The 16897-nt window shown below is 42.6% G+C and overlaps 1 protein-coding gene across 1 annotated transcript in view; it reads left to right on the forward strand.

Annotated features, from left to right (window-relative positions):
- LOC126484440 (opioid-binding protein/cell adhesion molecule-like) overlaps window positions 1-16897 on the forward strand; it is a 281743-nt gene that overhangs the window by 235749 nt on the left and 29097 nt on the right. Inside the window, exon 7 of the mRNA XM_050107959.1 lies at window positions 9556-9690. Within this exon, the coding sequence (XP_049963916.1) occupies window positions 9556-9690 (135 nt within the window). The remainder of the gene's footprint in view (window positions 1-9555; window positions 9691-16897) is intronic.

A 16897-nucleotide genomic window follows, 5' to 3' on the forward strand; every position in this document is an offset into this window, starting at 1 on the left:
ACGCATCTACAAAATTTTAATTTTTATATTTTTTAACTCAATACTTATTAATTTTTTACAACACTCTTTCACTCAGACGTTACATATGACGTGAAATTAGCATAACTAGCATTTATTCAATTAAAATTTTTTATAATGTGAAGATGTCAGGGATGTTTCCTGGCTTCTGACATTTTGACATTTCACACTTTCAGCTTTCCCGTTTCCAGTCTACAACAGCTTGTGGCACAACCCGGACTAGCCGGCCGAAATGGCCGTGCGGTTAAAGGCGCTGCAGTCTGGAACCGCAAGACCGCTACGGTCGCAGGTTCGAATCCTGCCTCGGGCATGGATGTTTGTAATGTCCTTAGGTTAGTTAGGTTTAACTAGTTCTAAGTTCTAGGGGACTAATGACCTCAGCAGTTGAGTCCCATAGTGCTCAGAGCCATTTGAATCATTTTTGAACCAGGACTGCTTTATGGGTGCGATATAGGCCCCCACGCGATTGGGTGTTACACAATTTCAAGTTGTCAGCATTCCGGTAGTCAACGTCTTCTCTGACCTGGCCATCCTTTCTGTCATCCAAGTTGCATAAAACGAATCAGATGGCGCGATCATCAGACACTCGACTCGCATTCAACAGGAGTGATCTTCAAATTCCGATCGTCTATCCGGGTTTAAGTTTCCCGTTGTTTTATAAAACTACAAAACAAACGCCTGTAATATCCGTTTGAAAAGGACGCGCCGATTTCTTTTCCAATCCAGAATGAATATTTCACTTTTTTGCGGACTGTGCTCTGGGTGCAACTTCTTGGTAGATTAAAATTGTGTGCCGAACCGAGACTCTAAACCGTGACCCTTCTCTTTTACATGTAACTGCTCTACCAACTGAGCTACCCAAGCACTACTTACTAAACGTCCTCACAGCTGTAGTACGTCAGTACCCCATTTCATTTTGGAAAGCTCTCCCCGGCTATAGTTAAGTCATGTCACTGCTGTGTCCTTTCTTTCAGCAGTGCTAATCCCTCAAGTTTCACAATAGAACTGCCGTGAAGTTTGTTAGGTAGGATATGAGCTCTGAAGCGGGGCCGTGTGTCATGTGTGAGTAGCTTTGTTGGTAGAGCACTTGGCAAAGAAAGGCGATGGTCCTCCAGACTCGAGTCCCAGTCAAATACACTTTTAATCTGCGGGGAAGCATCTATCCCCATCTTCCCACAGCCAGAACTTCTGTTTCGTCTCTATTCACTTTGTCACTGAGGAAATGTTGAACCCTAAGCTTTTTTCCTTTGAGGGAAAAAATTGAGGCAGCATATCACGAAACATACCATGTAAATAGCATCATTCAGAGATGGCGACTACAAGTATCGACAATTGCATCAAAACACTGGAAACCAGTACACAGCATATAGTACTCACCATTGTACCACACATTAAGGTTTCCTACCGTTTAATTCTCTTGTGTTGCAGGAGCATTATATTTACAACAACAGTGAACGATAATTAAATATACGTAAGAATGGCGTAAGGTACCATTATCGAAATTCTCCAAAATGATTCAAAATCTCCACAGTACACTCATATCCAGAAAAAACAGAATACCTTGAACGACTAGAGACAGGACGTTCATACTTACAGGATATGTAAGTTAGCTTGTCCTGCAGAAGCACGTGGCCTGCTGCCTAGTAAGCACGGAGTCCGCCATAGGCCCTGATGACTTGTTCCACACGTGATTGCATCGGGGCGTATAAGGCGCGAATGTCATCCTGTGGTATAACCATCCATGCTGCATTCACATGGTTACAAAGTTCATTGGCGGTGGTTGTCATTGGGTCACAGCGCTACACTCGTCGTTTCACCATATCACACATTTTCGACTGGCAACAAGTCTCGCGATCTGGCGGGCCAGGAAAAAGGCTGACATCCTGTGACGTGTTCGTGCAGCAACATGTGGTCGTGCATTGTCTTGCTGAAGTATGGCTACTGGGGTGTTGTGCAGAAAGGGTATGGCTGCGGGTCGCAGTACGTCATTCACGTAGGTCACACTGGTCACAGTGCCCTGGACAGGTGCCACCTGTGATTTGTGGTTTACCCAGTAGCACCCCACGCCATGGGGCCCTAAGCTGGTGCTGATGTCTTGTGCAAATGCAGTCACTGTGATGTCGCTCCCACTGTCTGCGGCGAACCAAAATGCGGCCTTCATTTTCAAACAAACAGAATCTGAATTCGTCCGAAAACACTATCTTTTGCGATTTCAGTCCCAGTGACCTCTGTCTATACACCATTGCCCTCTGCACATTCGTCATAGCCGAGGAGAACGCAGATCTATCCAGCAATGCCATTCGGATGTGGTATTGTCATGTTCTACGACCTTCCGTGAACCATTCGGTACACACCCCTTGCACTGCTGAAGCGTTCCGTCCCACACGAGCAGCAATTTCCCGGATGTATGTATCACATACTCTCAAGTCAATAACGCGTCTCTTTCAAACTCACTAATCTGACGATACGGTTCGCGTATACGTCTTCGAGGCATCCTGCACGTCTGCTCAAGTCACACTGATCCATTACCTTCGGTTTATAGCGACAGGAAATTTGTGACACAAATTGACTGAAAGAAGGGGTCGGTTGAATGGACATGGAGATATCCTGAGACAATATTGACTATTCAGTTCAGCAATTTCTAGAAGTGTGTGTGTATGTGGCGGGGGGGGGGGGGGGGGGGGTTAGGGTTTAGAACTGAAGGAGAATACAGTAAACAGGTTCAAATGAATGCATGTTGTAGTAGTTATGTAGAGATGAAGAGGATGACACAGGTTGGACTGGCGTCGGGAGCGGCTTGAAACCAGTCTTCTGACTGGAGACCACATCAATAATAGTAATCACGAGCACTATACAGAATGAGCTGCTACTGCGGCATGACAACTGAAGAGCGTACCTAACTGGGTATTGCTTCCCATACGAACTCATAGCCGTCTTTTGTGTGACGTTACTGAACGGAGTCGTAAACAGCACACATTTATTCCTTGATGATTCAACTAGGCTCCTTCTGGGTCGGGTGAGAGTGGACAAAGCTCTGGTAAACGTATCAGGGCACCTACTATTCAGCTGTGTCATCAATAGCCGGAATCGTACATACCACATATTTTTCCTCGGTGATTTAAGAAGGTGTCTGAACCCTCCAGAGTGGCCGAGAGCGCTAACGCGCTTCTACCTGGACTCAGGTAGGTGCGCCGGCAGCGGGTCGAATCCGCCCAGCGGATTAACAACGAGGGTCAATGTCCTGGCCAGTCTGGATGTGGGTTTTAGGCGGTTTTCCACATCCCCCTAGGTGAATACCGGGCTGGTCCCCACGTCACGACTCAGTTACACGACTCGCAGACAACTGAAACACATTCGCACTATTTCATGAGTTACACTAGACACAGTCAGTTGGGGTACACTATTTCCGCCCCTGGGGGGTATTGGGTGGCCACAGGAAGGGAATCTGGCCACCCATTCAAAGTTAACCATGCCAAATCAGTATTTACAAAGCAGGTTGGGATAAATGCTTGGAAAGTGAGAGATTTAAGAAGATATCTGCATGGCTGGCTGGCAGAGGTCTGGCAGCTGCGTGTTGGTATCTACTGTTTTGTTTTTCTAGCTGCGTGCCACACAACCCACGCCGCCACACTAAGCCGAAAACCACTATCAATATTATCATATCATTGTTTGGAAACCAAAATCATGCATACTTTCTCTGAATGCCAGTTAGAAAGAGATTAAATTTCTTCGATCTCGAAAGAATATTCGTTCTGTCAGTACAGAAATCTCGGAGCGTTGCAGATAGCTGGAAATATTCATGCACTCGTGTAAATATAAGCAGAAAAACTTGTACTTCTATTCTTTAATAAAGCTTAAAAGAGAATGAACTAAGGTGCAACGCCCTCACTGGATTTCAAACACAGATAAACCACACCCGACAACATATGCAAGCAAATTATTTTGAAGGTCCTGCGTTCGTGATTTTGCGCTAAACTGAATAGTTATCGGCCATTTATCCTCTAAAATTTTCAAGGATTTTAGCAAGTCCCTTTATGAAAAACTTTTTTCTACAATTTTTTTGCCTTCTTCGGGTCTTGGGATCTTGTGGATTTGAAGGTAAATAATGTCTACATATTCTATGTAACGATTTATTTATTTATATGTACTCGATGCTGCCCAAGATTGGTCTGTAAAAAAGCGTGACAGCTCTAGATAGCTGTCCAGTGATCTAGAGTATGGCCAGCGTAATAACACTCAAGATATCTCCCTAATCACGCATGGCACATGAACTCTCTGTTCTCATAATGGTGACGGACAGTCCGTTAGCTCGTGTGGCGAGCATTCACAAGAAGTGCAATGAAGCCAGTCAGTACAGATTTTAAAATAACTAAAATTAAATGACTGTATTTGGAAAATAACATAACTGTATGAAATAGTTCAACAATTATTTGCCACATTTTTAACATAGGTTAAAAACGTTATTACTCGTAACTGACAGGCACTCATTAAGCCATCTCTACAGAGGTGAACGTTATAAAGCATAGAACGCATTTTCAATTTTTTCAATTCCTATCATACTTGTATGTTGTGGGGCGAAAAAAACGCGAATAATTCAAACTGGAGAGTACTGCGTGATATTTTCAGTCATTATAGAGTATTAAATTCACGTTAATTATATTTTCAGTTTTAGCAATACCAATCTTAATTGAATATTGCATTGCGAAAATACGTGAGTAATTCAAATTGGAGAATACTCTGTGATATTTTCATGTGTTATAGATTATTAAAATCACACAAAATAACTAAGTACTCATTCAAATGTACTTAACAGTAACATAATATGAACAAATCGTAAAAATTTTAAGCTTCATTAAAGGTTTAGGCAATTTTTTTAAGTACTTAGTCCTTAAAGTTGATTATCTCAGTGGTATTGTGTGGATGTAATACTGTACAAAGGAGATTCGTTGTCTAGAAGGGCTTATACATAATAATCTATTTTATGAAATTATGTAAAGACAATAATTATAATCTCGAACTGTGATGCCATATAAATAAACTTAATGGGCTGGAGCAAGGCATCTAGTCAGACAGTTTTCCATTTAAATATTTGGAAGAAATATTAAGTTTTGGGAAGAACGCATATGTAGGTAACAATTATTTGTTTGGGCGAGAATGGGCTGGAGCAAGCCATATTAACATTTTTATTGTATTTATTTAACATGATCAGATTAGCGCTCTTAGACTATGTCTTACTTCAGGACAAGCGTTGATACATATTAACCTTTTTTATCAAAATGTAATTATGTAAAGACAATAATTAAAATGTCGGATTGTGATAAGTAACACAATTTTATTTTTCTCAGGCCAAGTTATGCCTTCTGTCATTCTCATTGTGTAGAGTAACCTCGCAACACATTCTTTTTTCCTGAAAAATGTCACATTAAACACTCATAATTTTTAAACCTGTGCAACATAATTTTCTGTGTGGTTATGGTTAAAATGGATTTCATCGATGGGAGAGCAACACTTCAAATCACCGATGACAAAATTGATCCATCACTTCATAGACTCATGAGTTAGAATCTAGCGATGTGAAGAGGTATGCTTTTAAAGGGACGACAGCGTAATGCTTTAAGATATACCCTGAAGAACCAAGGAAACTTGTGCACCTGTCTAATGTCGTGTAGGGCCCACGCAGAAGTGCCACAACACGACGTGGCAAGGACTCAACTAATGTCTGAAGTAGTACTGGAGGGAACTGACACAATGAATCCTGCAGGGTAGTCCATAAATCCGTAAGAGTAAGAGGGGGTGGAGATCCCTTTTGAACAGAACATTGCAAGGCATCCCAGACAAGCTCAAAAATGTTCATGTCTGGGGAGTTTGGTGGCCAGCGGGAGTGTTAAAACTCAGAAGAGTGTTCCTGGAGCCACTCTGTAGCAATTCTGGACGTGTGGAGTGTCGCATTGTCGTGCTGGAACTGCCCAGGCCTGGCGGAATGCACAATGGACATGAATGGATCGCAGCTCGTGGTCGTGCGGTAGTGTTCTCGCTTCCCACGCCCGGGTTCCCGGGTTCGATTCCCGGCGCGGTCAGGGATTTTCTCTGCCTCGTGATGGCTGGGTGTTGTGTGATGTCCTTAGGTTAGTTAGGTTTAAGTAGTTCTAAGTTCTAGGGGACTGATGACCATAGATGTTAAGTGCCATAGTGCTCAGAGCCATTTGAACCATGAATGAATGCGGGTGATAAGACAGGGTGCTTACGTATGTGTCACCTGTCAGAATCGTATCTAGACTTATCAGGAGCCAACATCACTCCAACCGCACACGCCCCACACCATTACAAAGCCTCCACCAGCTTGAACTGTACCCTGATGACATGCACGGTTCATGGATTCATGAGGTTGTCTACATGCCCGAACAGGTCCATTCACTCGATACAGTCTGAAACGAAACTAGTCCAACGAGATAACATGTTTCCAGTCATCAACAGTCCAATATCGGAGTTGAGGTGCCCAGGCGAGGCGGAAAGCTTTGTATCGTGCAGTAATCAAGGGTAAAGGAGTCGGCCATTGGCTCCGAAAGCCCATATCGATGATGTTTCATTGAATCGTTCGCACTCTGACACTTGTTGCGTGCCTAGCATTGAAATCTGTGGCGGTTTGCGGAAGGGTTGAAGGACTGCTCCACTGTCACTTTGAACGACCCTCTTCAGTCGCCGCCGGCCGGTGTGGCCGAGCGGTTCTAGGCGCTGCAGTCTGGGACCACGCGACCGCTACGGTCGCAGATTCGAATCCTGCCTCGACCATGGATGTGTGTGATGTCCTTAGGTTAGTTAGGTTTAATCAGTTCTAAGTTCTAGGGGACTGATGACCTCAGAAGTTAAGTCCAATAGTGCTCAGAGCCATTTTTTCTTCAGTCGCCGTTGGTCTACATCTACATCTACATCTACATTGATACTCCGCAAGCCACCCAACGGTGTGTGGCGGAGGGCACTTTACGTGCCACTGTCATTACCTCCCTTTCCTGTTCCAGTCGCGTATGGTTCGCGGGAAGAACGACTGCCTGAAAGCCTCCGTGCGCGCTCTAATCTCTCTAATTTTACATTCGTGATCTCCTCGGGAAGTATAAGTAGGGGGAAGCAATATATTCGATACCTCATCCAGAAACGCACCCTCTCGAAACCTGGCGAGCAAGCTACACCGCGGTGCAGAGCGCCTCTCTTGCAGAGTCTGCCACTTGAGTTTATTAAACATCTCCGTAACGCTATCACGGTTACCAAATAACCCGGTGACGAAACGCGCCGCTCTTCTTTGGATCTTCTCTATCTCCTCCGTCAACCCGACCTGGTACGGATCCCACACTGATGAGCAATACTCAAGTATAGGTCGAACGAGTGTTTTGTAAGCCACCTCCTTTGTTGATGGACTACATTTTCTAAGCACTCTCCCAATGAATCTCAACCTGGTACCCGCCTTACCAACAATTAATTTTATATGATCATTCCACTTCAAATCGTTCCGTACGCATACTCCCAGATATTTTACAGAAGTAACTGCTACCAGTGTTTGTTCCGCTATCATATAATCATACAATAAAGGATCCTTCTTTCTATGTATTCGCAATACATTACATTTGTCTATGTTAAGGGTCAGTTGCCACTCCCTGCACCAAGTGCCTATCCGCTGCAGATCTTCCTGTATTTCGCTACAATTTTCTAATCCAGCAACTTCTCTGTATACTACAGCATCATCCGCGAAAAGCCGCATGGAACTTCCGACACTATCTACTAAGTCATTTATATATATTGTGAAAAGCAATGGTCCCATAACACTCCCCTGTGGCTCGCCAGAGGTTACTTTAACGTCTGTAGACGTCTCTCCGTTGATAACAACATGCTGTGTTCTGTTTGCTAAAAACTCTTCAATCCAGCCACACAGCTGGTCTGATATTCCGTAGGCTCTTACTTTGTTTATCAGGCGACAGTGCGGAACTGTATCGAACGCCTTCCGGAAGTCAAGAAAAATAGCATCTACCTGGGAGCCTGTATCTAATATTTTCTGGGTCTCATGAACAAATAAGGCGAGTTGGGTCTCACACGATCGCTGTTTCCGGAATCCATGTTGATTCCTACATAGTAGATTCTGGGTTTCCAGAAATGACATGATCCTTGCGGGATCTTTCCGGCCGTAGTGATGTCGAAGAGTTGATGTTTTACCGGATTCCTCATGCTTGTATGCACGGTAAACTCGGGAAATAGTCGAAAGGAAAAATCCCCACTTCATCGCTACCTCGGAGATGCTGTATCCTATCTCTCGTACGCCGGCTATAATACCACGTTCAAACTCACTTAAATCTTGATAACCTGCCATTGTAACAGCAGTAACCGATCTTACAACTGCACCAGACACTTGTCTTATATAGGAGTGGCCGACCGCAGCGACGTGTTCTGCCTGGTTACATATCGCTGTATTTGAATACGCATGCCTATACCAGCTTCTTTAATGCTTCAGTGTATAAGGAAATCTGTAATGTTGGTTTCTAATTCACCTTTCATGCGATAAGAATAAGTGTAGTGAGCTGATAACTAGTCACTGCCTGGGAGAGTAAACCTTTACGTCAGAGAGTTTTCCATTTAAATATTTGGAAGAAACATTAAAATTTTGGAAAGAACGGACATGTAGGCAACACTCATTTGTATAGGCGAGAATTCACTGTCGTCAGCCATTATGAGTGTCGAAAATGATGCAGGGATTTGTTCACACATCATATTGGTTGGTATTTTGTACTTCTAGGAAATAGGCAGATCAGTTTTGGATGGGTCTTGTCGTCATCACGCTGTATCCGATGCATGTGAGGATGTCGATGTATGTGTGCAAAGCTGACGGTACAGAGAAAGTTTACAGGTGTAGAGAAACAAAAAATGGTTCAAATGGGTCTGAGCACTGTGGAACTTAACTTCTGAGGTCTTCAGTCCCCTAGAACTTAGAACTACTTAAACCTAACTAACCTGACATCAAACACGTCCATGCCCGAAGCAGGATTCGAACCTGCGAACATAGTGATCGCGCGATTCCAGACTGTAGCGCCTAGAACCGCTCGGTCACCCCGGCCGGCGTGGAGGAAGAGAGACATTTAGCTATGAAACCGGCCGATGTGCCCGAGCGGCTCTAGGCGCTTCACTCTGGAACCTCGCTGCTGCTACGGTCGCAGGTTCGAATCCTGCCTCCAGCATGGATGTGTGTGATGTCCTTAGGTCAGTTAGGTTTAGGTAGTTCTAAGTCTAGGGGACTGATGACCTCAGATGTGAAGTCCCATAGTGCTTAGAGCCATTTGAACTAAGCTATGTGACTTGTTATTGACGGGTTACAAGTTATGGTCACTGATATTTTGTGCATACATATGGTGGCGATTACACAGAAATCTGATAATCAGTTTACAATTGAAACTAATTATAGTGAGCCTTAGTTGAGAGACAGGATTATTTGTAGCGTAAAAAGACATATATATCTTACTTTAGCTTTCGAGACGTAGTTTTGATTTGATTGTTTTCCAGGTAGCGACGGACAACGGCCTGATGTCGCACTACTTCAACCTACACGTGACGGTGCCAACAGCGTTCATCCTGGGCAACGGGGAGTACCACATCGGGGAGGGCAGCACCATCTCTCTCGTCTGCATAATCGAAAATGTACGTTGACGCAGTGTTCTTTTGGTTGACTTTTATAGTTCGAAATTCTATTTCGTTAAAGAAATTAATTAAACATGTTTACAGCTAAAATTATTTGCTGTAGCCTACTGTCACAAATTTTATTTTGCGTACCGACTGCTAGTTTGGTACTAAGTACCATCGTCAAGCTATTCCTGACGCTCGATCACAGTGTTCCCTTTCCAAATAGGTGTGCGAGTGTATGATACTCCTGCTTGGGAAGAGAGCTGAGGAGTGGCCTGGTGATGGTGCCTGGCACCAAAACCCGTAGCCAGTAGGCAAAATAAAAATTGCGACTATAACAAATAAATTTTTCTGATTATGTTGGTCGCTGTTACAGTCGACAGTGTATTGCAACCATGTCATATTTTAACAGTTTTCCATAAATTCGTTGTTCTGATCATTCAGTTTACAATGAAATTAACACCCTCAGCTGCTTACAGGCGTTGACATACGTCAACGGGGACAGATGAAAATGAGTGCCCCGACCGGGACACGATCCCGGGATCTCCTGCTTACATGGAAGACGCTCTATCCATCTGAGCCACCGAGGGCACGGAGGATAGCGCGACTCAGGGATTTATCTCTGGCACGCCTCCCGCTAAACCCACATTCTCAACGTATTGCCCCGCACTACATTCGTAGTGCCCCCGCCCGTTATACTCATTACTCGCGGCGCGTTGCCGATTCCCGTAAGAGTTTGGGCACTGTTTGTGCATTCGCTCAGAAGGAGAAGATGGTCAAGTGGCCTGTGAGCCTTAACTATATATATACTAAGATGGTATCTGTTCTTTCGGAAATATATATACTGATCATTCAGATTTGTGAATACCCATGAGACGAAATGAGTTTTCTGTGAACAACTATACGAAATTTTAAACTTGTTATCGCTGTAGCTCCTTATGAACATTAATTACCTAACTGCTTTGGACTTTCGCCTTGAGAACAGGCACTCTATGACAACAGTTACTGAATTCGTCACATTATGTTCTCAAAACTCTACGATCTGTTGTGTCTACCTTGCAGAGGGTTAGCTTATCATCAGTGTGTGATTTACTGTCGCGTATGTTACGTCACCGCGGTGTTTCGTAGCTTCCTTACAGCTAAGGTTTTATCACTGTCTCCGATTTTTCCGTTTTTACATCTCTCCTCGAATTTTTATTCTTGACACTAAACTCAGTAAACCTTAAGAATTCATCAAGTGGAAAACATTGGATTCTAATAGGAGTGATGATGAAGACAGGATTATGTTGTGTATAAATGCTTATATAATTCAATAGGCGAAAGTCATGGTGAAAAATAAAGGCGGCTACTCGAAGATCATTTGATCACCCACGTGAACCATGACAAATCCCTACAAACATGGGGCGGAAACAAAAGAACGAGTAATCGGTGAAGAGGGAGCACACCTGTGTCTGCTCCAGCTTGATGACATAACAGAGACTTTTACTGCAATTCGTGTCTTGCCGTGGTCACACTCGCCTTCCGCCGGTTCCCGTCTCCCTCCCACAACTCATCGGACCCACAGCGCCTGAGTGCAAAAGCGTCTACGCCACTCCGTCACCCTAAAACAGTGCTAACCCACATCTGAAAGACGGGCAGTGCAACCGGCTCATTGCATGAACTGTGTATCGAGACTGGCGATTGTAGATTTAGAAGTTGCTGTGAGCTCATGTTCGTTGTTGTAACGTGAAATGTATTCATTAAATAAGAAAATAAACAATTACAGCCATCAGCGTCTCATTTCAGTTTAGGATGTTACATTTTGTTGGCAATGTACATAAACGATTTATTAAATAGCGTCAGCCCCACTACGTAGTGATACGACCTCTTCTGCAGTGGTACGTGCTCTATAAGTCTAGTAGCGACGTATTGCAGTACTCCTTCGCTAGCAGAACACCCCCACACAAGGTCGCTGTCCATTAGCTACGTAGAAATTTTTACCTAAATTGTACATACTCGGTGTTTTTGCAATTTGTGTCTGAGCAGATATAGAGATAAATGTTCCAGATTAGTACAGCGATGTTAATTTGAGCCACTATGTCGAATTTTCACCTGTGTACCTCCCGTTGCTATGGCTGTGTCTAAACCGATATTATCTTTGGCAACGAGTTATAAACGCTAACAGCGAAATCAACAAGAGCACATTACTAGACCTATCTCTAGTCAATTTGTCACATCAGTTTACACTGGTCTCTTCTCTTTAATTTTCACTCGCTGTACATGTTGTCGAAGTCCATTTGAGTTATTTAATATCCCATTTTCAGAAACATCTTGCTAAGCTCCTTTCGCCAAAGATTCTCTTCCTAGCTGAACCGGCGGGTTACGTTTTCACTGGATCTTAAGTTACTCATGTTTACAGAAAATCTCAAAATTATTACACATCAATAACCTCTTCCAATATCACTTATGGTATCACTTCCAAATTAAAACGTCAACAAATAGATATTCTGGTGCAATCTACTTTCACAACTGTAGTAATAAGAGTTCATTTCACTGTAAATGTGCTGTGACGATTATCAAAGATGCTTCTCGCTGTCAACTGTATGGTGAACTAATTGACTTCACTTTTCCATAAATTCTTCACAGTTGAGACAAATCTTGTTACCTCTTAATAAATCCAAATGTTCCAGAGGTCACCTAACACTTTTTCTTTAAAAGCAAGTCGAAACTCTTCATAGAAACTTTATACACATTTTATTAATTTTATTTCTTTCTCCTCATACAACGTGAACCCTGTGGCATACACTACATTATATCGTAACCATCTTGACTAACAGCATGACTTACTGACTCTACACAATTCAAAATTATACGATATCTTCATTGTTTCAAAAACTGTCGCAATCGAGAGTCTTCCCTGTGGCCATCAACTAAATGGCGAAGTCGAGACGATTTTCTTACGTCGATTCCTACCTACGTCGATCATGCAACACAGGAAAGAGACATCATTTGTATACACCAGATAAACAAACATCTTACTATACATAAACAAGAAAATATTCAACAGTTACATGTTATGATCTTCGTAGCCCTTGCGCTAGCCAATAAATCCAGCTAGGAACCTTTAAACTATGAGATTTCTCACTGGTGGTACTATGGACTACGACAAAGGATATTCCCTGGACGATCATCTGGAAATGTCGAAAGTCTTACACAAAATTTTCTCTTGGTCTGATGTAGACAAATTTAGATAAGTACAAAATAAATCTCATTGGAAAGAGAAACTACAGAATAATCTACAATGCAAGATTAGTAGCAGTGACACCGTTTAAATACACTACTTGACAATAAAAGTCAAGCACCCAGAAAGTAAAGAGGAAACTAACAAACTTCATGGGTTAAGAAGGTGTGAGTAGGAAACGTTAGGGTATTCTGGGCCACTTACCATGCATCTAGCGCCAGACAGGAGAGACACTCCACTGATACCATCAATGACACAGAACACATTCATGCCATCAAGATGTTGTTGGCAGGAAATTCAAAACTCGAAGATGGCAGATGGTGGGATACTTAAAAAATTTAAGGTAGTGGGATAAATTAAAAAATGAATGATGGTGGGGACTTAAAAACTAAAGATGGAATGAGTTAAAAAATTAAAGGTGGCAGATTTAATAAGTAAAGATGGTGGATGCTACTAAATTAAAAATAAAAACCGAGATGGTACCGGCACAAAATATTTTTCGGGCCAGTCACAGCGCAGCATATTATTCTTTGAAACCTGCCATATTCAAAAGTATTTATTTTTCTGTTATGTTAGAAAGTATTCAGTTTTACTACAATATTTCCATAATTTTCTTCATCTGAATTAGCGCTATGTAAAAAAAAAAGGATACCCACATCAAACTCAGATGCGAAGAAATGAGCTGTAGAAACACAGGTCTAACAATACAAAACCTAAAAAATTTTAAACCACTTTATCTGCAATTGATGATAATAAATTTTAAACTAGATTTCAGCACATAACACACGCATCAAGTCACTGAGTCTTGATAGCACGATTTTGTTTCAGATACGTCTTGAGAATAGCAGACCAGAGTCAGTTGTATTGGATTTTAAGAATTAACATTCATTTCTCTTGCTGAAGCACCATTTCATGTGTAGAGCATATCCATCATGCGAGGCTGATGGCGTAACAAATTAATGCTTGAGAACATATATGTTCGGAGAAGATTTCCATTTGTCATCATAATGAACATAAAACATACTCTTTATAAATAGTTAAAAACGAATGTTCACTTAGGCAATACAATTAATGAATTAAAAGTGAGTAGCTTACTTTATCCAATATTCTGGAAAACTTCAATATGAGAAATTAATTAAAATATTGCTTTATGCTCCTGTTTTTTAGACATCACCAAAAGATGAAAGCACTCGTAAATTTTTGTACTTAACTTAGTGAACCACGCTTGGTGTAAGGCACAACAACCCCTCGACACATTTGAACTGCACTACTATGTTTGGCAGTGCTCATCCCGTGGGAAAAACAAAACAAAAAAAAAAAAAAAAAACCAAACCTGCAAAAACACGTCAGCAACACGAAAAATGACATGGTTTTGCATATCTTTGTACAACACTCTGCAGGCACAAACGGGAAGTGGGTAAATGGGAGAATGGGTGAGCGAACGAATAGTTGGATAGTAGACAGTCAACAGTAAATGGAAAATGGGTAACACGTAACAGGTAATTGCAAAAGGTTAATGGGTAATTGCTTAATGAGTAATGGGTATATAGGTAACAGGTAAACAGATAACAGGTAATGGGTAACCAGTAATGGGTACCAAATAATGTATAAATGTAAAATGTTAAACCGATAACGGTTAATGAGTAATAGTAAATGAGTAACGGTAAATGGGGCACAGTAAATGAGTAGTGGGTAATGGATAAAAGGTACTGTTTACAGTTTACCATTTATTGTTTGGCCAGGATTTGGATCTAGAGGTCCTGGCTTCATGACCCAGTTAGGACATTTTTGTTATGTTGCCATCAATGACATTGAACTGTAGTGACACCACATGAGGGCAATAACCTTGAATATGCTGTTCACCATTTACCGGTGGTGTTTACCGTTCATCCGATCACCTGTTCAGCCATTTTTTCTCGTTCGTACTTACAAAAAAGCTCATCTATAAAATAGACTGTGTAAATGAGAAAATCATGTCAAATTTACAAGGAACTTGGCAGTATGAAACCACTTCTTGATTAGACGTTGCACCCCTTCTGGCCGAGGTATATGCATGATTTAGTTGGGAAGGGTGCTACAAGGCCGTTGTATCTCTCCTGAATCTAGTTAGCCCACAACTACTGTAACTGGCTCTTGACATCCTGGTTACTTGAACTGTGATGCAGTTGAAATGAGAACTGTTCCCAAATGTTGTATCAGCGACAGATTTGCAGATCTTGCTTGCCACAGAAGTACATCAACATGACGCAGTTCATAGAGACAAGTGCAAGGACGAGCACTGTCCTTTTGCATCCTGCCACGGTGCTACTGTCACAAGACGGTAAACGCATGAGGACGTACCGTTGTGCCACTAGAATTCCCTAATAACAACGAGCTGCAACCTGCAGTCATGTCCGATGGTTCCCTTCACCAAGACGCCGGGAGTAACACCGCTGTTTCTCTCCACAACATAGTAACTATAGCACCTCTCACCTATCACCGCCATACTCGGCGATTATGGTCATCTAGAGCAGTGCAGAACAACCATTCGCCACTGAACACAGTGCGATGCCATTCATTACCCGCCCAAGCTTCCCAGTAATGGCACCATTCCAAAAGCAGCCGTTTGTGTTGTGGTGTCAACGCAGCCGAAACATGGGACGATAATTTCCTAGTGTGGGTGCTGGTACTCTCCAGCTGTTGGTGTGGGATGACACAGAATTTTGCAGGGATTTCGATGTGCTTGGTGTAGATTACGGCGATCCTACCTTGTGATGGTCAGATGTGGTCGACCATGTCTTGACAAACGGTATGCCCTCACGTTCCCATACAGTCAAACATCAGACCACTGTCACATCCGAATGTCCCATAAATCTTGGTGTTGCACGATTCGGCCGGGCGGCCAAATGGAGACCCACAATGAAGACCCTCTTGTAACTCTGTCAGGTATTGACAACGCTGTCTCACACGAGTATATGGCATCTCCGTGGCACTCTCAATGGTGACTCAACATGTGGTGTTAACTCTCCTTCCATGCCATACCATACCTTTTACAACGCTGAACACGAACCATACCTATGCACTTTCGTGGCCGTTCAAACATCAGACCACTGTCACATCCGAATGTCCCATAAATCTTGGTGTTGCACGATTCGGCCGGGCGGCCAAATGGAGACCCACAATGAAGACCCTCTTGTAACTCTGTCAGGTATTGACAACGCTGTCTCACACGAGTATATGGCATCTCCGTGGCACTCTCAATGGTGACTCAACATGTGGTGTTAACTCTCCTTCCATGCCATACCATACCTTTTACAACGCTGAACACGAACCATACCTATGCACTTTCGTGGCCGTTCTACCTTTCACAAAGAATTGGAACTCTGATTATTTACGAAGTTACTTCGACATCAGACATGGCCAGTAGTGTGTAATCTATATGAAAGAGAAACACTAGTGCCCAGGGACTCCAAGTGAGATTTTTGAAAGAAAGGCGGTATTGTTGTCGTGTAGCCATGTTAGATAAATCTAGTGCACCTGTCTTGACTGAAGACTAGCCGACAGATATGCTGCCATGAGGGGTTATGAGTAGGGTAATGAGCAGGACTGTAAAGGCAATGTTTAAATTTTATACCGTATGTATTTAGTAGTTTCGAGACACATACGTGTTACGAAATATTCGCTACTTGTTACTTTCATCACGTATAAAACGTCAAATCGTGGCGTTACGTCTGAACATTGAGTATACTGGTGTATGTTGACAAGTGAATGACGCTAAAGGTGACTGAGAGGCAACTGCAGGTAGATACGGACCAGACGGCTATTTTGATTTCAGATATTGCAGCTGAATTTGTTTTTCATAGTTTTGAAAGTAAATCACAGTAATATGTGGTTTTTGTATAATAGCCTGCGAGGAACGAGAAATATGCAGTTGCTAGCTGTCGGCGCTTTGATGAGCTATCAACAATGCGTCGTTTCGGTAAGATTTGTTAAAATAAAGTGGCGGACAATGACATATCGTCCTAG

Source organism: Schistocerca serialis, chromosome 6 (genome assembly GCF_023864345.2).
Source record: "Schistocerca serialis cubense isolate TAMUIC-IGC-003099 chromosome 6, iqSchSeri2.2, whole genome shotgun sequence".
Classification (NCBI taxonomy): domain Eukaryota; kingdom Metazoa; phylum Arthropoda; class Insecta; order Orthoptera; family Acrididae; genus Schistocerca; species Schistocerca serialis.